General features: G+C 38.4%; 2 protein-coding genes across 4 annotated transcripts in view; one reads left to right on the top strand and one right to left on the bottom strand.

Annotated features, from left to right (window-relative positions):
• LOC110829592 (alpha-2 adrenergic receptor) overlaps window positions 1–25547 on the top strand; it is a 298408-nt gene that overhangs the window by 158090 nt on the left and 114771 nt on the right. The gene's annotated exons all lie outside the window — the stretch shown is intronic.
• The window catches only part of LOC110829598 (sodium channel protein Nach-like), a 51784-nt gene continuing 47251 nt past the window's right edge, over window positions 21015–25547 (bottom strand). Inside the window, exon 10 of the mRNA XM_087343378.1 lies at window positions 21015–21369. Coding sequence (XP_087199504.1) covers window positions 21077–21369 — 293 coding nt within the window. The 3' untranslated portion in view covers window positions 21015–21076. The remainder of the gene's footprint in view (window positions 21370–25547) is intronic.

Below are 25547 nucleotides of genomic sequence, written 5' to 3'. Positions count from 1 at the left end.
AATTTCAGTTCATTAAAGATTTATTTAAATAATGAAATAAATGTATGAGGTAATATTAGGTCTTATGTTTTGTGATCTAACATTTCCACATGTACAAGTAACTCGATACAAGAACTTACCACAGGCCTTCATTTGATTTAAGAGTCAAAGATTTTTTAAATAGCGCATCGGAGTCATTCTAAAAAATGTCATTCACGTTATGAATAATACATTTTGACACTTAATTTTTATCCGATTGTTCCATGGAACTTAAATTTGAGATTTTCACTGTGATTTTCGTTGTGTTCACTCCCAGGGGAACTACTTCGAGGGTGATGGATGAATTTAATACCTGAAATAAGTGTACGGGTTTTTATACGCGCAGTCTGGAAACTTTCCGATCGCACCTAGTATTTATTAATCATTTATAATATTTTTGCTATAAAATATTACTATTACTACTTCAAGTTCCAACATGATTGATGAACGCTGCTAATACACTGCTGGAGGGACTGAGTGAAGTTGGTAACTCTAGCGGAGAGTCATGTAAGCCGAACTCTGAATTGCTTATCGGCTCAGCGAGCCGCTCACGGGCTCTTAGATGATCCATGTCGATTTCATGTGAACTGCCGAGTATTTCTGCAAAGTGACCTCTACTTTATGATGGCTTTGGCTGATGGGCAGGAAAAGCTAAGTATCCCTAAAAGTACAATGGTTCTATTCATTTGACTTCGAAATATGGCTGAGCCCATACTAACATAACATTCATTTGTCGATCCGTGTGTTTTGTGGTGTTGGAGCGTTATTAAAATCTCTTTATATTTTACTTGCGTGGTTATTATTATTATTATTAATTCACCGTTGAATTGGGTTTTATCGATGGCTGTGCGTATATAGAAATGTAAATTTGCGAAATAACTGTATGAAATATATCGAAATACTTTTGTGTAAAATACAAGTAAATTCTTTGTAATGTAATTAAAAATGTCCTGGCTACACAGCATACGTGCGCATTGACATTTGGTAAGTAAGTAATGGAACACCGAGTTGAAACCTTTTTTTGTGACAGCTGTTAGGATCGAACCCAGAACCTTTTTAATATTAGTGTTGTTCACTGAAAGCTGCTCCCTCCCGCGTGTGGAATCCCCAAGTGGGGGATTTCCAATGCCATTCCGATGGAACTAATACCATGTTTACAAGAAAACCAAGTATAGATGTAGGTATTGATAATACGTTTGTTTATTTATTTGTTTGTTTGTGTGTGCATGCGTGTGTTATTGTTAGTATATTAGTGTATTCATATCTGAACATGTTTGAATGTATTACACCGTATGACTATTGAATTTATATCCACTACGCCAAGACGCCATAGATTAATCCTAGTAGCGAGAAGCCGAGAATAGGAACAACTGGAGAGCTCTTTTTGGGCAGAGCAATGGACCTGTCGTAAGACAGAACACTTAATAATAATAAGAGTAACTTATTAATCCTAGTGCATACGCAAAATGGCACATGCGTAGAGAAACATTAGCAACAAGACGAATCACTGCTCTACGAACATAATTTCTCTTGATGTTTATACATGTTTAAGTTAAGTTTAACCCTCTAGAGTCCACTGGTAAATAAATGTACCACCTAATCTGCATTATGCTTACATAGTATCTAGTGGGTGTAGTATTGTTCTCAGAGTAAACACTTAGTATTTCATCAAACAGCGTTAACCAGTCTGTATTTTTAATGGAGACGCGTAGTATTTGAATTGAATTGTTAAATATTATGTAGAAGATTCGAGCATCGAAGTGTTAAATTCCTGACGATCTTAAACAGACAGGTCGACATAAAAGTAGATTATCTATATACAGGATTGTGAAAGGCATTTGAAGTCGGTCATGGCAGAATTTAGGAGTGAAAGTGAATATAAAGATGCTCGTAACTTCAAGCAAACATTTTATCAGACTCTCCTTCTGAAGCACTAGGTACAAATCCCGTTTGAGGGACGGCTAATCTGTCTGGGGGTTCATGCAAAGTAGGAATTATATTCCACCGATTCAGGCCGAAATGAAAATCGGTTCACAGGTTATAACATCTTGAAAATTTGCTTACGAGTTTTAGTAATTAAACTAGGGAACAGGCAGACAGATATTATTTCCTCAAAACACTCTTTATCGACTGTGTGCAAAGAATACGTGAAGACTTAACTGGATAAATTTGAACCTAAATGAAAATATTGATACGTAATATTTATGTTTAAATATTATTTTGTATCAGTTTTAAGGGGCAATGGATTGTCTGCAATCATAATCCAATTACCCATGTTTTGGGGAATGGTTTTGTAGTGGAAAAAACAAAAAAAATATATAACATTTATTCTCCTCCACTGTTCTTTCATTGAAGAAGAATTTTCGTGAAGAATTATATGCAGACAATAATTCCTCTTCGTTGTCCACGGTGGATATGAAGTTAACGTCCACAATACCGTACTGGTATCAGTACCAGTGGAGGTTTAGTCTGCGTTAAGTGCCTTTCATGTTGGATCTCCATTTCATGTTCTAGAACATTCGAGAGTCAGGGACTCGAACACATTGATGAATATGTAAAGTGGTAGAGATCAAGTGAGACTGGTGATTAGTTCTGTCAGATGTCATGCTGTAACTACGGAAATGCTCAGTTCCAGATTTCAGGAATTTCTCGTGATAAACATTTGAAAATTTCAGAATCTCGTCACTGGTGTTCGATTTCATCATGGAAATGAAGATTTTTTTTTATATATTTCAGTATTTATGTTTCGTCTTACAGTGAAAATTCTGCTGTGGTGTGTCCTGTTGGTTTGTAAATTTACGAATTTACACTGGCTGTAAATGTTCTAATACGACTTACCGTTTCCTTAAATTCGGCAAATCTGACATTTTTGTTGATTAATGGGCTAGCTCTGTTCCATTCTTTACGTGACCCGAGTTTCTTAACGCTGGTGGACGAATGAGTAAGTCTGCGCGTTTAGATATCACCGAGAATACTTTTAAATATATTCTGGGACGACTTTTATATGTTCTTTTAAATTCTTCAGTGTGTACAGAGAAACGAATGAAGTTATCTAACATTTTTCATTCTCCCATAGCGAACGTTTCAAGCCCCTCAAAGTTATACGAAACGTTAAACTTGAAGTTTTACATCGCCGTGAATGAATATAGACGTAACACAGATCACAGCAGATATTTTTCTCGTACAAATTGTGTTGATACAGCCTTGATGTATCAGACTTATATAGTTAAGTTGGTTTCTGTACTATTGCCATCAACTCGTAAGGTCGCTATGGTTCAGTTTTTACGTCACACATAGAAACTTTAACAAGATTTGCATATTCAAAAAAAGAAAATTTCTCAGGTTCTGTACAAAATTACTTTGCCGCAAGATATTATGAAGGTAAATGTCGCTTAAACAAATTCGCATTCTGATTAATATATTCTGGATACACATTTTTAGCGATGAGGTATGTGAGACATGGTTAAATATATTTCGTTACGTTAAACTATTACGTTGTCAGATTTTAGTGTGTGGCATCTGCACGTTGTGAAGAATTGATGGAAGTCATCACTAATGTTATTAGGAATATCCTCCATTCTAGGACCTATTTCCAACACTTGGAGGTCCTTGGAACCTGTAAGTTAATCGTAATAAATTAAATCTAAAACTTATTGACGATGGTGAAGAGTCAATTGAATAAAAATTTTCTTGGATATTATCCATCGTCTAGTAAATATAAAACGTGAAACGACGTTTCGGAGATGGGACCGGTCCGGAGATAGGGATTAGCTCTATCTAGTGGGCCCAACTGTATAGGAACCTGAAGACGAAGATAGAATCCCATCTCCGAAACGTCGTTTTACGTTTTATATTTACTAGACGATGGATAATATCCAAGAAAATTTTTATTCAAGGTCCGGAGATATGGATTAGCTCTATCTAGTGGGCCCAACTGTGTAGGAACCTGAAGACTGAGATAGAGTCCCATCTCCGAAACGTCGTTTTACGTTTTATATTTACTAGACGATGGATAATATCCAAGAAAATTTTTATTCAAGGTCCGGAGATAGGGATTAGCTCTATCTAGTGGGCCCAACTGTGTAGGAACCTGAAGACGGAGATAGAGTGCCATCTCCGAAACGTCGTTTTACGTTTTATATTTACTAGACGATGGATAATATCCAAGAAAATTTGTATTCAATCGTAATAAATTAATTTGTGTTCTTGCACGTTCATAAGAACTTTAGAATCATCCTGTAGTTATACATATTTCTATTAAATAAGGAATATGAGGTTTGAAGGAGAGAGGACAGATGTGACAGTTTTAAAGCTAAATCTTTCTTCGCGGTGCTCGTTTTATGTTACATTTGTTGGTCTGATCTCAAAAGTTCTGAAAGTCGTATTTGGAACCAGCAGCTGTAATGTGAAAGACTACCTTATGTTACCATTTTTCATATTTTTTTACTCGTTCATTGTATAAGGTTATCGGCGATTCCATTTATAGTTTATGGGGGCTGCAAGATTTTTTTTTTTTTTTCCAATCTCTCCCTTCTCAAGAAATGTTATGGTCTTCCTCGCTTTCGAAATATATAGATATATTTTTTTTTTAAAATTATCCGATAAAACATACAGGCTTGCCAACACACTTCAGTGGATTTCACATGTATTGAACTGGAAAAATTGTGCTGAATAAATGAAACTAGTTTTCTGTCGTGAGACAACATTTGTTTTGTGACAGATTACATGTTTCAGATATTAATTACCGTGAAAAAAAAACATTTTGTACGACAGTCATTTTGAATCACTGCACCACTAGAAACCTCTTACATGAAATAAAATTAAGCGGAAACTAAAAAAATAGACCCAGTTTAAATTAATTATGCACGCTTTAATTAACTCTACGGAACAGAGTCCTCTATGAGAAGCTGATGTCACTCAGTTGGTCAAGCAATTTCCCGCATTTTATGGAACTACAAGATTTATTGTTGTGTTACCGGTCCCTGTCCTGAGCCAGATTAATCCAGTTTTCACCTCTTTAATATTATTATTATTCATTATCCGCCTGTGTCTTCTGCTTTAGACATTCAAAACAAAATTTGACATTTCGTTGTTTCCAGCTCAACTATTCATGTTGTTACCCATGAAGCAGAACCGTTTATCGTGTGTTTCGACACCTTTTATGCCATCTTCAGACTCATGTTTTCACACGACATGTTGTGGGTGACCAATAGCAGTCACTTTTTAATCTTTGGTCAATTACTTTCTTCAAGACTTTATTTTCGAATTAATTATCGCTCTATGTTCGTTTAATACACGAGACCACGTATCACAGAATAGATGCAAAGTGATATGTCGAATTGTTTGGAAACGTGCAGTGAACACCTGTAATTTATATTAAATATGAGGTTTTCACGTAAATGAGGAATTCGATAAGGGCCTTCTGGGTTGTGGGACTTGTGGTCTTGTAGTTGGAAACCAGGCGGCGTCATAACCAACACGATCGAACGATAATTTGTTTTTATTTAAAAATAAGTGTCCGAATTCGACAGAATAATTGCAGTTTGATTACTTAAACTGTTATAGAGTAATTTATATACGTATGTGATACGAACACATTTGTGTTTATGTGTGGTATGAAAAGTTCGTTCAATTTGCTTAACGTCATTGCTATTTATTTGTGGATTATTTAACGACGGATTTGGAATAATGTCGAAGGATGCGGTCGTGATATAATAATCTATCCGCGGATTAACCTGAAGGGACTTAAGGGCACTTGGAAAGAGTCGTATATAGAATAGCCGGTGTGCGGTCCGGGTGTTGAACCCGGGGCGTCTGTAATATGAATCAGGAATGATATCGATTCGACAGTGCCATTAGGTTTCGTACATATTTGAATTGCAGTGATGTTGGTTGGTAGCCTGATTATGTCTTAGCGAAGCAAATATGAGTCTCGAAATAGTGATCTATGTCCCATAGAGTCGAGTGTTATTAAGTACGCTACACGGGAGAGAATAATTTATATCTGAACGCAAAGGAAATCGAGCGTAGATTTTGTAAACAGAACACAAAGTATGTTATTTATTTGTATAAATGTATTTTTGGTGGATACAAGAGGCTGTGTATGTGTACCAGTGAGTTGAAGCATTTGAGTCAAGGCTGGGTCATTTTACAGTCAGTTTCTGTTTGTCATCTGACAAGCTGACCTGGTTCTTTGTGTGCAGTCCATCGAGCTGAGTGCAGAACCTTTGTTTACAGTAGGATTGTGTTGATATAAATGGGTTGAATGTTAGGATGGAAGTTTATACAATGCGCATACCAAAATAAACGAAATAAAGTTTAGGAGCATTTAAAACTTTTAACAGCTTCTTCCGAGACGATTCGATGTTAGGACATGACAGCAGGCAAATGTATCATGTGATATTCTTTACGTTTTAGGAAGAAGACAAGATTTTTAACTGACTGTCAGAAGTATTTTCGTTTCTTATTCGAGTACGTGGCTCTAATTTGTTATTCTCGTTACAAAATGCTATTTTGCTTGTTAGTGCAATGTTAATTTACTTCTAAATTGTAAGAATTTTTAACTCTTATAACATTTACAAGTAAGAACATGCTGCCCGAAGTTCTAACTTTCAGTGTAAAAACAATCTGTTGTCATGAAGGTACCTGACTCTTCTGCGTTGTAGCGCCGTGTAGTCTGGTAGAAGTTTACCGATGTTTCAAGGGTTCTTGCTGCCTCCATCATCAGGGCGATCGTCGCTACAGTCCGGAAGACAGCCAACTTCGTACTCACCAACGTGAGAACTTCAAATTTTTACGATATCTTATTCCAAATAGATTTGTTACTACTCTAATATTTATCAGTGTGTTTGTTAAAAATATTTTTTCGCTCTTTCCCATTACGCAACGCTTTAGAGGTACGGGACTTCTCGCATTCGGAGTATTTCTTCAGGATCTACCATGTTTGTAGTTATCCCTCATTTGACCTCTCTGAGATACGAGCACCTCACGTCAGTGAAGATATCGATATTGGTCTTCTTGATCGCATCGTAATTCCGCGTAGAATTGTAGATAAATGCTAAAGTTTTTAGGAACATACTGTCTTCATCTTCAGCCCTGAAGTCTGCCCTTCATTTCAGTGCTGAAGACGAACATCGATATATTATTTGCATTTCCCTCGTGGTACATGAGACGTGCGCCGACAAGTGGTCACACTTGAAGAGACGTGAGATGTCTCTGTCCTGCCTCAGGATGTGGGTCTATTTAGGTCTATTTATTCGATCCGCTGAATTCACAAAGGAAATCAAACGCCCGTTACGAGTAACCGCTTTGAATGATAAGGTAAAGTTTGCGTCTGGGTTCCTACTAATGAGATAGGCGTACATAACAAGCAAGGTCTCGTTTAACAACTGTTGATACTTTTAGTAACATTCTGAAGATGGAAGTTATAAACGCGGTCGTATCACCAGAACGGCTCCCGTTTAGTTAATTGTCGCACAAAACATTGTGTAAGATAAAAGTTCATGGTTTATTTATTTTAGTATTTCCATTTAACTCAGGATATACGAGGCGCGTACCAAAAGTAAGTTTCCCTGGGGCCGTTTACAGAAACAAAACACAATTTCATGGAAATATTTATTGCAACAGATACAGCAAGTGTCCAGCTATTTTTCAACATATTCGCCACCGGAATTGAGACATTTGTCATACCGTGGGACCAACTTTTGAATACCTGTGTCGTAGAAGTCTGCCGCCTGGGATTGGAACCACTGTGTGACAACCATCTCCGCCTCTCTGTCATTCTCAAAACGCTGACGCTGACCGGACAGGAATTTCTTGAGGTGTAGGAAAAGATGGAAATCACTGGGAGCGAGGTCCGGGCTGTAGGGTGGATGATTAAACACCTCCCAGCTGAACTCCTGCAGGAGACTTGCTGTCCGTCGAGCCGTGTGCGGCCTAGCGTTATCACTGACCGCACTTCACAGTCGGCGGGAGCTGGAATAAGAACCTCCATCTTCAACAGCTGCAACGATGCTACTGTGAGAACGCGGGAAGTACCGTTAGTGCATGCGCCATGCTACGTCATTGCTCTATCACGTACGCACAGTCGCTTCGCGCAATATAAGGTTTGCTAGCTGTGGGACGAGTGGGAAACTTACTTTTGGGACGCGCCTCGTACTTCGTATAAGAGCTGCAGATATTCAGTTTTAAATCTGAAAAATAAATAAGGAGTATCTTTTTATTGCCGTCGTTAAATAACGATACCTAGTGAAGATTTCTGTCTTCTGTACCCTCTTTGTTTAAAAGACCAATCTTTTTTCTGAATTATTAAAATTGCTTTTTAATTTTAATACATTTTACTTTTCGTTTGTGATATTTTGGTTTTTTGTGCTGATCGCAGGGATTGTTGAGATCTTTGAATTATTTAATTTTTATTTTGGGTGTTATGTCCTTTTTTTTTTAAAAAAAAATATTTTAGTGTTTTAATTTGAGTTTTATTGTAAGGAGTGTATCTCAGAGGTTCAAATATACTGATACATTATTCATTTCTAACAGTGAAGAAATATTATTTCAATTGTGTTTGGTCTATTATGAAGATGCATAGTTTTAACTCTGCTAAAAATCTATTTATTAACTATAGATCATGGAATAGTAGATTAAGCTACTAATCTGTTCTGCCAGTTCCATTTCTGAACAAGAAGACATTTTCGTAAATGACATCCTCAGAGCCAATTTATACGTTGAAGGAGAGAGTCTTAATAGAAGGTGGCGACAAAAGGAAGGAAGTTGAGTATAAATTAATTTACAAGACCAAGCCTTCGCCTTTCGTTCCTAGTTGGCTTCCTTTCGCCCTCTACGCATTTCTGCTGAGATCACTGGAATTGAAAATATATTCTCTTTCCTCTGAACGATCGTTACCACGACTTTCAGAAAGCCTCGATAATTAGTCCCCAGGTTCTGGAGCCAGGAAACGATGTGAACCGTTAACAAGTTTATTTCCTGAGTTTGTCGTGATGAGTAGAATCTCGAGATTGATTGCAAATTTTATCCCCCTTCTAACACCGTATACAGTAACAACATCGTCTCGTTATAAGGGTGAGTTGAGCTGTACATACAAGGTTTAAGAAGTTTATACTTAAATCACTCGTCGTTGACAAGGATTAGGCCCCGTTTTGGTACTAGTTGATTTATTTATTTAGTGTTCTGTCTGACGACAGGTCCATATGAACAGGATCCTTCCATCCTTTTCTCGGACTGGGACCTGTTCATATACGTTCTTGGCAGATGATCCAGAAGTGGTTTGCCATTGCCTTCTTCTGTGTGTGAATGGAGTAATTGTTGGGATGCCACGGAGGAAAACTCCGTGTTGCCTAGACCACGTCCTTGCCCAACACAAGTTATAAATTCGGGTACCGCCGGGAATCGAACCCGAGACCCCAGGATTACAAGGCCAGCGTTCTAACCGCTAGACCACCTCATCTTATTATTATTTAGTGTTCTGTCTGAGGACAGGTCCATATGAACAGGATCCTTCCATCCTTTTCTCGGACTGGGACCTGTTCATATACGTTCTTGGCAGATGATCCAGAAGTGGTTTGCCATTGCCTTCTTCTGTGTGTGAATGGAGTAATTGTTGGGATGCCACGGAGGAAAACTCCGTGTTGCCTAGACCACGTCCTTGCCCAACACAAGTTATAAATTCGGGTACCGCCGGGAATCGAACCCGAGACCCCAGGATTACAAGGCCAGCGTTCTAACCGCTAGACCACCTCATCTTATTATTATTTAGTGTTCTGTCTGAGGACAGGTCCATATGAACAGGATCCTTCCATTCTTTTCTCGGACTGGGACCTGTTCATATACGTTCTTGGCAGATGATCCAGAAGTGGTTTGCCATTGCCTTCTTCTGTGTGTGAATGGAGTAATTGTTGGGATGCCACGGAGGAAAACTCCGTGTTGCCTAGACCACGGCCTTGCCCAACACAAGTTATAAATTCGGGCACCGCCGGGAATCGAACCCGAGACCCCCGGGATTACAAGGCCAGCGTTCTAACCGCTAGACCACCGTGGCACGGTTTGGAGGATTATTTTTTATTTGTAGTGTTCTGTCTGACGACAGGTCCATATATTATGAACAGGATCCTTCCAACCTCTTCAGGTTGTCAGGGACCTGCTCATACATATATACATTCTTGGCAGAGATGATCAGAAGTGGTTTGCCATTGCCTTCTTCTTTGTGTGAATGGAGTAATTGTTGGGATGCCACGGAGAAACCGGGGAAGCCCCCGGAGGAAAACTCCGTGATGCCTAGACCACGGCCTTGCCCAACACAAGTTATAAATTCGGGCACCGCCGGGAATGGAACCCGAGACCCCAGGATTACAAGGCCAGCGTTCTAACCTCTAGACCACCGTGGCCATCATTTATTTATTTAGTGTTCTGTCTGACGACAGGTCCATATGAACAGGATCCTTCCATCCTTTTCTCGGACTGGGACCTGTTCATATACGTTCTTGGCAGATGATCCAGAAGTGGTTTGCCATTGCCTTCTTCTGTGTGTGAATGGAGTAATTGTTGGGATGCCACGGAGAAACCGGGGAAGCCCCAGGAGGAAAACTGCGTGATGCCTAGACCACGGCCTTGCCCAACACAAGTTATAAATTCGGGCACCGCCGGGAATCGAACCCGAGACATCAGGATTACAAGGCCAGCGTTCTAACCGCTAGACCATCTCATCTTATTATTATTTAGTGTTCTGTCTGACGACAGGTCCATATGAACAGGATCCTTCCATCCTTTTCTCGGACTGGGACCTGTTCATATACGTTCTTGGCAGATGATCCAGAAGTGGTTTGCCATTGCCTTCTTCTGTGTGTGAATGGAGTAATTGTTGGGATGCCACGGAGGAAAACTCCGTGTTGCCTAGACCACGGCCTTGCCCAACACAAGTTATAAATTCGGGCACCGCCGGGAATCGAACCCGAGACCGCAGGATTACAAGGCCAGCGTTCTAACCGCTAGACCACCGTGGCCATCATTTATTTATTTAGTGTTCTGTCTTAGGACAGGTCCATATGAACAGGATCCTTCCATCCTTTTCTCGGACTGGGACCTGTTCATATACGTTCTTGGCAGATGATCCAGAAGTGGTTTGCCATTGCCTTCTTCTGTGTGTGAATGGAGTAATTGTTGGGATGCCACGGAGAAACCGGGGAAGCCCCCGGAGGAAAACTCCGTGATGCTTAGACCACGGCCTTGCCCAACACAAGTTATAAATTTGAGCACCACCGGGAATTGAACCCGTGACCCCAGGCTTACAAGGCTAGTGTTGTGACCGCTAGACCACCGTGGCGGTGTACTAGTTGATATAATCGTAAAATTAAATCGCATTAAGTTGGATGTTGTGCTTTACCTGAAGAATATTTAACTCGCTACATTTCGGAATGTTCCCGTACACTCGTTTTCTCATGATCGCCTGTGGTAACACAAACGTGCGTTCATATCTTTTGTGTTTTATATAATAAAACACAGTTATATGATACTAAGTTGATCTGGAGGTAAATACGTAGAAAATAAATCTTTGTAGTCATCAGCTTGCAGGACGAAATCATGATCAAGGATGGGTGAAAATCCCGAAAATGAGAGACTTTAATATTCAGCACTAAAACTTGTAGAAGTCCGTTCTTAATTCAATACGAGGTCTCGTTTCTGCATATTCTATGTCGCCTGAGTGAATCGGTGTTTGGTACAGTGTGTATAATAACCAATTCGTAACATGCTGAATATTATGTAACGATTCTGTAAAACGTATTTTATATACAAAGCATTCGGGAACTTTTTTACTTCTCTCGACTGAAAATAATTGGATGCCGTTGTAAAGACTTGTTTCTATTAACGTTACAGTTTTATTTATAACTAGCAGAGCTTACATTTCTGATCAACTTTTCTTATCCAGAATTTTCTCATAGATGTGATCGTTAAATATAACAGGAAAGAATAATTATTCCCAATCGAAGAATATTTGTTTTTACAGTATAATCTAGAGTAATTAGTTTGAGGGTTATTTGCCATTATTTTACCATACTCTGCCCTCTTCAATAACTCGCTACTAACTAGAACCACTTTAAAACGTGTTTTAAATGAATGTACGATGTTTTAAATATAAATTGAATTAAGAATTTATATTACGGTGTCGAGTAGGAAGATGGTTCTGATAATGGAGGTAGCAGAGACCTCTAAAACGTTGGTAAACTTGTACCAGACTACACGACGCTACAACCCAGAAGACAGTTAACGTCATAAATTGTTACAACACTTAGAGTCCTACCTGATGTACCATCCTAAAATAATGCATTCTATCAGAGGCTGTCTTAAGTCGAAACAGGCGGCACAGCATTATCAAAGACAACTGAAACAGAATAATATTGAATATCTTATTTAGGTGTGTAGCAATTACGTTGGCCCATCGCCATATAATATATTTGGGAATATAATTTTGATAAATATCCGAAGATAATAACTGGGTTAATGTGAGGGAAGTAGGAGGAGACTTAAGAAAGTCACATATTTTCATAATTTATAAAATTCGACGAATTTTAGGATCACCGAGCCAACACTGGCGTGAACCCCTGAAGGAATGATACAACTTAGAAAATGCAATGACATATAAATGACAGTATTAAAATTGACAACTCGGAGATTTTCGCATGACTTCTGAACTTTTCTTACGTAGATAATCCATATTAGAATCGATAGATCCAACAACTGAACCAAGTTCGACAATACGAGGTGCGATCGGAAAGTTTAAAGACTGTGTCAATACAGGGCGAACCGGATGTAGTACGAGCTTCTGCCGCTAGGGGGTGCGGCCTACATTCATAGTGAATCAGTGTGCCAGCCGGCATCATCGAATTAGCATTTGTTTCTTAGTTACGGGCGTTTTGGTAGTGCATTACACCGACCCTCCTGCGATTTCGGAATGGCGTGTGCATCAATTTTGCCAAAACGGCTACGGAAACCTATGAAATGCTAAAGCAAGCATTTGGGGAGTCCGCAATGGGTCGTGCACAAACGTTTGTGTGGCATTCACGTTTTAAAAATGGCCGAACCTCTGTCGATGATGACGAGCGTTCTGGACGACCATCTTCGAGCACAACGCCCGAAAATGTTACGAAGATTCGGCAGGCCATTCACGAAGATCGACGTCGTACCATCAACGACTTGTGCGACATTGTTGGGATAGGCTATGGGACCTGTCAGCTGATTCTAAGGGAAGAACTCCACATGCGACGCATCCTGTCTGAGGACCAGAAGCAGAATCGACTTATCGTTTGTCAGGAGCTCAAAGATCTTGCAAGAACCGACCCCAACTTCCTTTCTAAGCTTCGTGTGACTTCTTCCTCTTCCCAAAGATGAAAATTCAGCTAAAGGGAAGGAGATTTGAGACGATAAAAGAGATTCAGGCAGAATCGCAGATGGTGCTTGAATGATTTCCAGGGATGCTTCCAGGCTTGGCAGCGGCGCTGGGATCGTTGTGTTCATTCCCAGGGGAACTACTTCGAGGGTGATGGATGAATTTAATACCTGAGATAAGTGTACGGGTTTTTAATAGGCGCAGTCTTGAAACTTTCCGATCGCACCTCATACATTGTTTCTTCACTACTGGTGTTGGTAAGCATTGTCTTGTTTCAAGAGCAAAAGATGTAGTTGTTATCCATTGAACCGTGTCATCGATTCCATCATCTGATCGTTCTATAAATACTCAAAAGTCGAAATCTTGGCTTTCAGACCTTCTGTGACGCGAGATATTATTTATAGGAGCGTTCGTACCCCTGCGATGCGCCTATTAAAATTCATTTGTCCTTTCCTCACTCAGCCTGTCACCGTGCGTGGCGCTGAATGTAGAAAATGGTCACTCGTCTAATGACACTTGGGAATTTGACTCGTAAAATCTGATGCTTGTTTCTGGTGTAACTTTCTGACAAGGAAAAGATAAACGAAGAATAAATAGATAAAAGGGAAAGACAAACAATTTAATTATATTTAATATTTGTAGCCTTAGTTATCTCCATATTACTGTTTAGAAAACAATAGAGAAATGTTGGCCAACTTATTCGTTATTATTGCACTGTAAGCGAGTTCTTTTAGCGTCGAAACTGTTTTTTTCAGAGACTGATCATGACAGGAGGGGGAAAAGTGTTTCTTGTAGCTAACTAACTAACTAGATGGCTTACCGAACCCGAAGGTTCATCACCGAATTAACCAAAGCCCTCCACCGGACCCTGTCCTGGGCCAACAAAATCCAGTCTCCTTCAACTCCTATCTCCCATAGATCCCGCCTGAGATTATCCTCCCATCTACGTCTAGGTCTCCCCAGCGGTCTCTTCCCTTCAGGTTTCCCAACCAGTACCCGGTGCATACCTCTTGTCCCATCCATGCCCGCTACATGTCCCGCCCATCTCACTCTTCTCGACTTAATCACCCTGACAATATTGGGGGAGGAGTACAGATTTTTAAGCTCGTAATTATGCAGTTTTCTCCATGCCCCATCGTCTTCTCTCTTAGGCCCAAACATCTTCCTCTACACCTTAAATCTGTGTTCCTCCCTCTGAGTGAGAGACCATGTTTCGCACCCATACAAAACAACAGGCAAGACTTTTCGAAAATGGCGAATACCTGTTTATTTAACTGTCCAACGTGACAGGTAATACCTCCGTTGATAGGCTTACGAAGATATTGATTTTATCGAATACTGAATATTTTAGACGATACATTAAATTTGAACTTCAAAGTGTCATCAGCTGTGCCAACATTATAATCGTGCGAATATGCTGGATAATGTACAATATATTTTTGAATTTAAGAATGAGAGTTATAATAAAAATTACTAGGAAACTTAAGCAAAACAGGAGGACTTTTTCCTGAGAATCGTACCTCGTACTCCTTGACTACGAACCTTAATATTATCACTTAGTTAAGAGGAGGTCCCGACATATATATACCGTAAAATATTGACATTTGAACTCTGTTAACAGATTTAATTGGTTTCGAAGTTAACCCAGTCTGAAAGCAAACTATTCTAAATATGTATTTAATACAATGTTTTATATTTTTATACCCAGCCTCCTCTACAATGGGTATCGGGGTCCTTTCCCGGGGGTAAAACCGGCCGGGGCGTGATGCTGACCACTCACCCCCCCATCTAGTGCCGAGGTCAAGGAAGAAAGGAGTCATACCTCCACTCCCCCCAAACGCCTACATGGCGTATAGTGGGACAGCTTTACTTTTTACTTTTATTAGTGATTAGTTTGGGAAAAAAATCAACAAGATGGCAGAAGGTCGTGATACTGCCCTCATAATTTCAAAATTTTACAATCGCGCAAATATATAAAAAGCTCACGTTATAACTTTCTTCCTCACCCACAAGTAGTTGTACAGTTTTTACGTATAACATTTACAGAGTTCTTGTGCAAATATGTTTTGAAATGAATATATATATATATATATACTTTTTTCCCCCATTTATAACATATGTCAGTAAACACGCTACCATTCAGATCGCTTCCGTTGAATCTTCATATTTTTCGTCCCATTTGCTTTTTCGTCTTTGAATTCTCCACTCACAAAGAAATGTCCCCCCCCCAGCAATTTTCTATATGCATTTCTGGTACTTCTCCAAGACACATCACTAACCCAATGCGAAAACCTTGACATCCCTCTATGAAAGCCAAAACAATAAAGACGATTTCTGTCTTCTGGGTTGATGCGCAGTGTACAGACGTTTCAGAAGTCCTTGTTGCCTCCATCATCAGGGCGATGACTCAGCAAAGACCTCTGAAACGTCTGTAAACTTCTACCAGATTACAAGATTCAACAATCCAAGGTTCAAACTCACCGCCGTGAAAACCTCAAATCCTTAACCATAATTACTGCCAAATACAAAACACGAAATTTCTCTTTTATTAGTCCGAAATATTATCTTCTATTCAGATAATAATCTATGCACAAAAAATTCCTAGTAACAAACTTGTTTGGACTTTGTCTTGTTTAAATCAAAACGACGTTTCGGATGAGTGGAATCTGACTCCGTCCTCTGGTAAACCGCCCTCTGTTGGACCCCAATCGATGGAGCTAGTCCCTATCTCCGACCTGAATGTAAGGGCGGTCGTAGGTGCAAGGTCTCGTGTACATTTCTGTACTTTTTAGGAGTGGTTTCGTCATTTTTTTAAACTAGGTGTTTGTGGTATCCTTTAGTTTATATACCATGACTACTACTATAGTCTGGTCATAGAGACATTGGTTCAACCCAACAGATTAGGTTTTACATGAGGGTGGAGACAAAATCCTGTGTCCGAAACGTCGATTATAATTAAAATTAGAGCGATGTATAATGTCCATAAAGTGTATTGTAATAATGCACCATCGCCACAGAACCTTCTAATTAAGTTTAAATAATAGAAGAATTTTCTGATTCAGTTTGAAAAATAGAAGCAACTGAGTTGGGTTTCATGAATCAAGGAGTACATCATGAGAACGGAAAACACTTTAGATGAAGGATAGAAAGGACTATCCAAGGGAGGTTTCAATTATGATTCACGAAGAAGATGGAGTGTTTTAAGACCTGTAAATATTTAACAAAGGATATTAATATAAATGGTCACAAAAGTAGTATATGAGTACAAAAATGGGTTTACTTCTGAGTTGTAGCGCAGTGTAGTCTGTTTAATTATCGCCCTGATGATGGAGGCAGTATGACCTATGAAACGTTGGTACATATCGACCAGACTACACAGCGCAACAACCCAGAAGACAGAAATCTTCATACTCATCGCCCTGATGACGGAGGCAGTATGACCTCTGAAACGTTGGTAAACATCGACCAGACTACACAGCGCAACAACCCAGAAGACAGAAATCTTCATACTCATCGCCATGATGACGGAGGCAGTATGACCTCTGAAACGTTGGTTAACATCGACCAGACTACACAGCGCAACAACCCAGAAGACAGAAATCTTCATACTCATCGCCCTGATGACGGAGGCAGTATGACCTCTGAAACGTTGGTAAACATCGACCAGACTACACAGCGCAACAACCCAGAAGACAGAAATCTTCATACTCATCGCCCTGATGACGGAGGCAGTATGACCTCTGAAACGTTGGTAAACATCGACCAGTCTACACAGCGCAACAACCCAGAAGACAGAAATCTTCATACTCATCGCCCTGATGACGGAGGCAGTATGACCTCTGAAACGTTGGTTAACATCGACCAGACTACACAGCGCAACAACCCAGAAGACAAATCTTCATAGTCTAGGTCGCAAAGCTAATCATGTTTAATACAAAGAATTACTTTATCCGTGGTTACGGGAAGTTTTGTGCGCGATGGTTGGCACCTGAAATAAGAGAATATCAGATACAGAACTACATTTGTTGGATAAAACTCGGGACTTTATTATAGGAATTAAACAAGCTTGTTATTAGTTGTGGAGCATGTGTGTGGGTGTGTGGTCTCTCGGGAGTTTACTTTGAAAACTAATTATAAAATATTATTCGGTCTCCTCAGTTTATTGTAACAAATTACTAAAGTTTACTATGTAGAAGTGTTAAAGTAGAAGGAAAATCCTTACGGAGCTGACATACTCTTTTAATATCACAAGAAAGACAGAATTAAACTAAGCCAAAGGTGTTACGTCATTAAAACGAGAATATTCTTGGACATGCGTCAGTTTAAGTTAACAGTCGTTCCTCTTGTCAAGAAATTTGATGACACCAATAATTTCATTACCGTGTTTAGAACGATCCGTCACTGTTCTCTAGTCTAAGCCCGATGAATCCAACTCGTGATTTCACATCTTATAAACTTGAGGTCCGCTTTAATATTATCCTTCTCATCTTCGCTTACGTTTTATAAATTGTCTCCCAATTCAGGTATTTTTTTAAAAAAATTATGTACACATTTGACTTGTCCCATGCGTTCTACTCGTACATACCCTGCACGTGTAATCCTCCTTGATTTGATCATCTTAAAGCAGCGTTTATCAACCTATGGTACGCGTGCCACTGGTGGTACGCGAGTTAAGTAAGATCATCAAAAGATAATTTTAACATAAATAAGTTTTCCCTGGACGCATTTGGTTAGTGTTACATTTAATGTGTTCAATTATAATTAGTGTTACGCCAGCGAAAAAGGTTGACAACCCCTGTCTTAAAGTATGTTCGTCTTTAATCAGTCTCCTGTGACTTATTCGTTTTTATCTAAGAATTTTAAAAGTCACTCTCAGTATCTGTTCTTCACTTTGAGTGGCCACGGTTAGAATGACTGAAGTAGCTGGTTTCAAATTTTCACCGAGTTTGCTTCCCAGCCTGAAGCCGCCGTCAGTGCAACACTAATTGAGATTTCCACGGCGGTGAAGATGTCTCTTGCATCTGTAGGAGACAAGACGGTCCTCCGACATATCGGCGACCACCAACAGAACTTCAGAACCCAGAAGACCCCAGGCTGAGAGCGTATTAACCACCACGAAAAGCGAATCATGGAAATTTAGGTCGTGACTCTGAACCTCATTTCGCCGATTTAAGGATTTTGGTTCCTCAGGATACGTTGAAAGGTTCAGGAAAACGTCCTGTGGTGGCCTCTTGTGTACGTACGCGATAACGAACCTTTTGGCCTCCGTAAAAGTCGTAAATTATTCGCAGAGCGACTTCTAGCTTTTTAAAGACTTCAGTCAGGGAAGTTGGTTGTCTACTTTTACCTTGATGTACTCAAATAAGGTATTACCCTTTAATTGCAAATTAATATAGATCTTAATGAATATTTGAGGTTTCGTGTCCCCTGTGAACGTATTTATTATCCTGATTTAGAATGATTTAAAGTTACATATTCGGTTTACAGCGTTTATTGGCTAATGGAGAAAAATAGCCTAGTGTTTAGAATATCGTATACGAAATACTTTTTATAATATTTATTTTAAGTGCAACTGTCAGTTTCTCAAGATATACTCTGCTCCATCGTGTTAGTCAGTGAGAATAAAACCATCATTTTAACAGTTTTGAACTTAACATAATTTTTCGTGGGTGGTTTTCTCACTGTTTGTCACTCTAAAATAAGACAATAATCCCAAGTTACAACCCCCCTTTTAGACACTTCTGAGGGCCCCAGTTGTAATATTTGTATTTAATTACAGGCAGTAATATTCCGTCTGAACTCTGTTTTTTAAACTTATGTATCTTCATGTCTATAAGCAGCGTTGCTCTAAACTTTGAAACCTCGAGGAGATGTTTGTGGATCGACACTCACGATTAATTACCCTGTCAAGAGTTTTCCCATTTTCTGTAGAAGAAGACTGGGGTAGTGAGTGAAAGGGTACAGGTGTTTATTTCTCGTCCCATAACAATCTTTCGTGGTTCTCATTATTTGTCTTGGCAGAAATAGCACTTACCTCGTAGGTGAACTACAGGGTGTTACAAAGATCCTTCATATTTTAAGCTTTATGTCAGCATGGGTAGCCATTCACATTCAAGAACTTATGACTGAATTGTATCATAACCTGATCCTCCGTGCGTTTGTCCTGCGCTCGCAAATCCCTAAATATTCTCAGTAAAGTCTAGGGAAGAATTTTTTTTATGTGTTAAAATATAGCAAAAGTATATTTTTATATGCATTAAAGTAAAAAATATTTTTATTCGTCTTGGCTCTATTACCCAGTTGTGGAGTCTTCGCCGCCTCGTTTTCGGAGGTTTTCCTAGTCTTTTGAAGTGTGCGTTTGTGAGTAGTGAGTGACGAGAACACTGCCTCTGCACAATTTCTACTCAATCCTCATTCGCTTCTCCTCCGAAGGACGTAGTTGTACTACGGATTTTTATCACCCTTAAAAATATAACGACCTCGAATGAGATTGAACCCGCGGACTAGGTTTGAAAATGGCTACACAACAGAGGAGTTGGTGTGTTCTGTAGCTAGAAGAGTCTGTAACAGCTGTGAAACGTTCATTTCGCACGTGGAACCACCCAGCCAAGTAGAAATTTATTCCGCAATCTTTGCCAGAGTTGAGACAGCGAAACAAAACTGCCATAGCTTCCTGGGCAACGGAGACACTACACAAAGTTTCGGACGAGTTGGATTATCGTCTCGACATCTTCCCTATAACTCACGGAGCACATATCGAGTATCTGTGAGTTGTGCACAAAACTTTGAGAGATTTTCTATCGACTGGAGTAGGTCTGAAGTTCATAGTACGCCGTATTTGTTTTCTGTATCATTTTGAAAGTATAAAGTGCTTTTGTTCTCACCCTGTATAAGAATAATAATTATAGTAAATGTAACGTTAATTTTTGATAGCTGATAAGAATTTCTTTCCTCTAGAAATCCGTTGCTTGTTAATGACAATAGGTTGTAGTGTTACCTGTTTTATAAGTGCTGGTACCATTAGGCGGTCTTAGAAATACTTGTAATAGGACTGTGGGTGACGAAAATGTTGCATGGTAAGGCTGATTATTTTATTGTTCGAAGTCGAAAAGTGTAGGAGACGAATAGACAAGGAAGGAAGGAACAAAGGAGGAATGTGTCAAAGGAATGGAAAAGTAACGATAGGTGATAGACATAAAACAAATATTTCCGTTGAATTTAAACGGGTTTTCAGACTTGTTATGCGTTCTTTGCACGAAGTGCATGAGGATAACGCGTTATGAGATGGTCTTGTCTGTCCGTCCTTGCGTCTTTTCTAGTCCATTCAACTCGAGAACCAATGGACGGATTTGGATGAAATTTGGTGTGTAGGTTATGCTATTTATCGTGACCTGAGAATTGTACATTTGAATATCCTATGAGCTGTGTTAACAAATTGACGGATGAGGGATGTTGTGAGGTGGACGTTGAGGTGCTGCGATCTGGTGGTCGAAGTGGAAAGTATGGAACAAGGCAAAGAACGTATGATGATATTTGTATTTCAGTAGAGAATACAGTTTCCGAGGTTCTTAATTTGTACTTCGTGCTTACCTTGGTTTGTAGATTAAACAAACTGAGCGGAAATAAGTCCCACAAGTCTTTTGCAGTCTTTTTGTAAGTTGAAAATTACATTTCGAACACATTTTCATAACTGACACGAGGTCTTCTCTGTCTACCTGGTATTTTCAAAGTTATTTTTTCAAAAGCTAAGCTCTGTGTAGTTGTTGACACTTGTTGTGGGAAGACATGTTGGCCATTTCTAGATGTATCAAAATGTGCTGTCGATGGATTTCTTTCTTCAGGGCGAGCGTTCGAACGCAGTATTGAACAGGAAAGTCTTATCGTGAAGTAGTAGATTAATTCAATACCGCTAATAACACTGAATCCAAGAAACAAGGAAAGAATTCCTCCAATTGATCCTGCAACACAAATGTTTCACTGTTGGTAAGATTTGAGGTTTATACGGCGGTGAGTCTGAAGATTGCTGTCTTCTGGGTTGTTACGCCCTGATGATGGAGGCAGCAAGGACCTCCGAAACGTCGGTAAAGTTCTACCAGAGTACACGACGCAACAACCCAGAAGACAGCCATCTTCAGACTCACCGCCGTGGAAACCTTAAATCCTAATTATAATTTCGCTTACATTTTAATAGCGTTTTGAAACTTCGCCTCTGGCTATAAATGAAGAACATATATATTGCGGGTGTTTGATAAATCGTGCAGAGTGGAAAGGATGCGAAAGGAGAGCAGAAAATTACATAATGAGATGCTTTATGTTATTTAAAAAAATATATTAGATTAATAAAGATGACGAGGAAGCATCCGTTGGTGACGCGGTAAATGCATATGAAATGCTATAGTGTGTCTGCTGACAAAGTTAAACGCAGGTATTACTTCCCGGCACCGGAAGGAACTACATGACACACCGCCAAGCTCTATCAGAAATTACCGCTAAAATTATTCACACAGCAATGCAACAGCGTGTTAAGAAGGCCTGTGACTTTGAACACCGTGGTTTTTGTATGAATCGTATGCAAAATTTGGTTCCCCTACAGAATGTTGGGGAAGTTCAGTTGGTATCAAAATAAATATCCAAAAACTATGTATCGAGTTATCCCGTGAGGTTTATAACATAGATAGGAATTAAACATTAGTAAAATTAATAAATAGAGAATAAAAGTGGTTGGTTTATAAAACATTACGAACAAAAGGACGTGATTTCAAAGGTTTTAAACTCCAACAACCGTGGAATATTTATTGGTTATTATTTAAATAAATTTTTAAAGAAATTTGATTTATCAACCGGAACTTTCTGTGACAATGGTGTCACATTCATAAGCTGACTTGTCATTGAATGACCCAGTTTGATATCATCAGCTTCGGTGTATGTTAACATTGGTTTAACAAACTTTAATATTTTAGTGGTAAGCGAAAACAATTTGTTTTAAACAATATCGGCCACGATAGTCGTAAATTTAATTTCATATTGAAACGTCATTTCAAAAAATTTATGTTAACCACCAATATTGTAAAGCTTGTTGAACCAGTACAGCTTACACCGAAGCTGATGGTGGCCTTTTGAGTCATTCCATCAGAAGTGAACAATATCACAGCCACAGATGAGACTTGTCAGTCTTAATGTGTGAGTTATTTTGAAACAGTACAAAAGAACTGAGTTTCCCTGATATCACCGTTTCTCAGAAATTACCAGTTTTCAGAAAGTATACACAGAGGATAATGTCACGTGTGCCATCGTCACAAGTTAACTAAAAAAATATCTGTGGAAACTTTGATTAGATTCGTATTATGTTGCCCTGGAATTGTAGGTATATGAGAATATTTTAGCGTATACTTATCGGATTAATTTTGTTTGTTACCAAATTTTAGTATGTATTTTATAAGATAGTATAATTGCGTCATATTGTGAATCAAATATTAAATTAATTATTCGGTTTTGTCCGTCTAATCACAATTATATTTAAAATTTAAAATTTACAAATAAGATAATTAAAATATCATTTTATGTTCCACATCGAATAATAGATTTACATTTGGAACATTTTTACAACATGTTTCGGTTTCATCGAACCATCTTCAGGTGTAAAATTATATCAACAAGCTTAAAATATATGAAAATAATCTGGATATGAACATTTCCAAAATGCTACACAACAGAAATTGTAATTGAGTTTTAAGCTTGTTGATATAATTTTACACCTGAAGATGGTTCGATGAAACCGAAACATGTTGTAAAAATGTTCCAAATGTAAATCGATTATTCGATGTGGAACATAAAATGATATTTTAATTATCTTATTTGTAAAATTTTAAATTTAATTGTGATTAGACGGACAAATCCGAATAATTAATTTAGTATGTATTTTAGTTTAAACTTGCCACAAAATTACATCTCTTTCATAAGTTAGTCAAAAATGTATGTGCATAGATCGAATATTTCATAACTGTTAAGAAATTCCAGTATGACATCCTATGCACGTTACCTGGACGATAACTAAGGTTAAAAGCTGTACAGAATTTGGTGATATTGAATATTATTATATATTTTTTTTCTCAGAAATTTGTTGAAATGAGTCTCAGTGTCCCTACTAGGCCGAAAAGAGTCTGAAAACTAATTCTAATCTTGATTTCTAAATTATATATTAATAATAAGTAATCGATGTGTTAAAGGTTTTTTTTTTGTGGTTTTAGGTTTTAGAACCACGTGATTGTAAAACGTGTTACATAAGCCAGCAGCTTTTATTTACTGTTTATTAATTTAACTAACGGGTGACTTCTGGGTCAGGAATTTTCTAATAAACGCCTTGTTCTTACGGAAAAAAACATAGACGAACATACACGATTAAAGTCTCTTTGAGACGCCTTGCAGAAGAGACCGGGATCTCGAAACAGTCAGCAATCAGCGGCGAAAATGACCACACTTCTGCCGTACAAAACCACGTGACCTACCTAGAGAATTAACTTACGAAATCTTTTTTTTTATGACTTAATGATGCTGAATGTGACTAATTTTTGACTTCCTTGTTTCGATGAAGTATGATTTCATTTACAGGAATGTTTCCTTTCAATGTAATCTGTACGAAGTTACTGATCATGACGTAATTTCAACATATTTAAACTGTCAGCACATCGATTAATATCGGTAAATTGAATTATATTTATGGAGCGATGTTTGAATCGTATCTGCACCTTAGAAGAACCGATTGACATGAAATGGAGAAAATTACATGAATAGGAGTTTCGTAGTTTCTACTCTTCAAGGAATAAAATATGGTGATAAAATCAAGGAGGGTGAAATGGACGGGACATGTAGCACGCATCAGAAGTTGAGAAATGCGCACAGAATTTTTTGATGAAAATCTTGTGAATAGATGATAGGATAATATGAAAATGGAACATAAGATATTTGTAGCTTAGATGCGTCATGTTTGTGTTGATTAAATATATATTTATTTTCACAGTCTATACACAAACGTTTTAGTTAAAAATATCTAATAATTTTAAAATATTATAAGATTGATATAAAACCTGAAGATGAGGTCTTATCCATCGAAACATGTCGTTCAATGAATAAAAAAGCGCTAAACAATGTAAATCGTATTTACGATAAAAAGCGCCGAAATATAATATTTTAGACTACATTATGTTTTAATATTATATAATTTTAACAACATCGTTTAACTAAAACGTTTGTGTATAGACTGTGAAAATAAATATATATGGAACATAAGATAGTTTGATGTGAGGATGTGAACTGGTACAGCGACCTCTTTTGAACACGATAATGAACTTTCGGATTCCATAAAAGTTCGTAAATTTCTTGACTGTATCAGAAGGACTGTTTGTTTCTCAATTCTCTGCATCATGGAATTAGTTCTTAATTTTACTAAGATTGGACTAAGCCTGAGGGAAATTAGGTTTTATAGCTCCCACCAGAACGTTATGCCTTTGTTTATATGTCTGTCTTTACAAGGTAAATTTGTGTTATTTTTTATATTTATTGTAGCGTTATACATAGCAGTCTAAATTAAACAGGCATGGGTAGATGTTATCAATACACCATTTGAAATTGGAATTAGATTATAAAATTAATGATTTTAATCTTCCCTTTTGGGGCAGATTTTCTTAAACAAGGAACACCGTCTAGCCACATGGCTGCACCAGCTTCATTTAATATGTGGACCCCAATTTGTGAATAAGCTCGTAACGGAATGTAAACAGTGAAATGGATAGGATTCTGTAGTAATAAAAATGCTCTTTACGTTTTAGATTGCATTGCTTATGAAGTTGTTCGCTATGTGTGAGTTTACATGTTTATATTTAGAGAATATATTTCAAGTGATCTATTTATTAGTAACCAAATATACCTGAGAGAGAGATATACGAGGTGCGATCGGAAAGTTTCAAGACTGTGTCAATAGCGGGCGAACCGGATGTAGTACGAGCTTCTGCCGCTAGGGGGTGCGGCCTACATTCATAGTGAATCAGTGTGCCAGCCGGCATCATCGAATTAGCATTTGTTTCTTAATTACGGGCGTTTTGGTAGTGCATTACATCGACCCTCCTGCGATTTCGGAATG

This window comes from Zootermopsis nevadensis, unplaced genomic scaffold (genome assembly GCF_977971745.1).
Source record: "Zootermopsis nevadensis isolate Lab colony 2312 unplaced genomic scaffold, Znev_1.0 Znev_ptg000005l, whole genome shotgun sequence".
NCBI classification, from domain to species: Eukaryota; Metazoa; Arthropoda; class Insecta; order Blattodea; family Termopsidae; genus Zootermopsis; species Zootermopsis nevadensis.
Note: the sequence above shows the minus strand (reverse complement) of the source record. Positions and strands in the feature narration are given on the sequence as shown.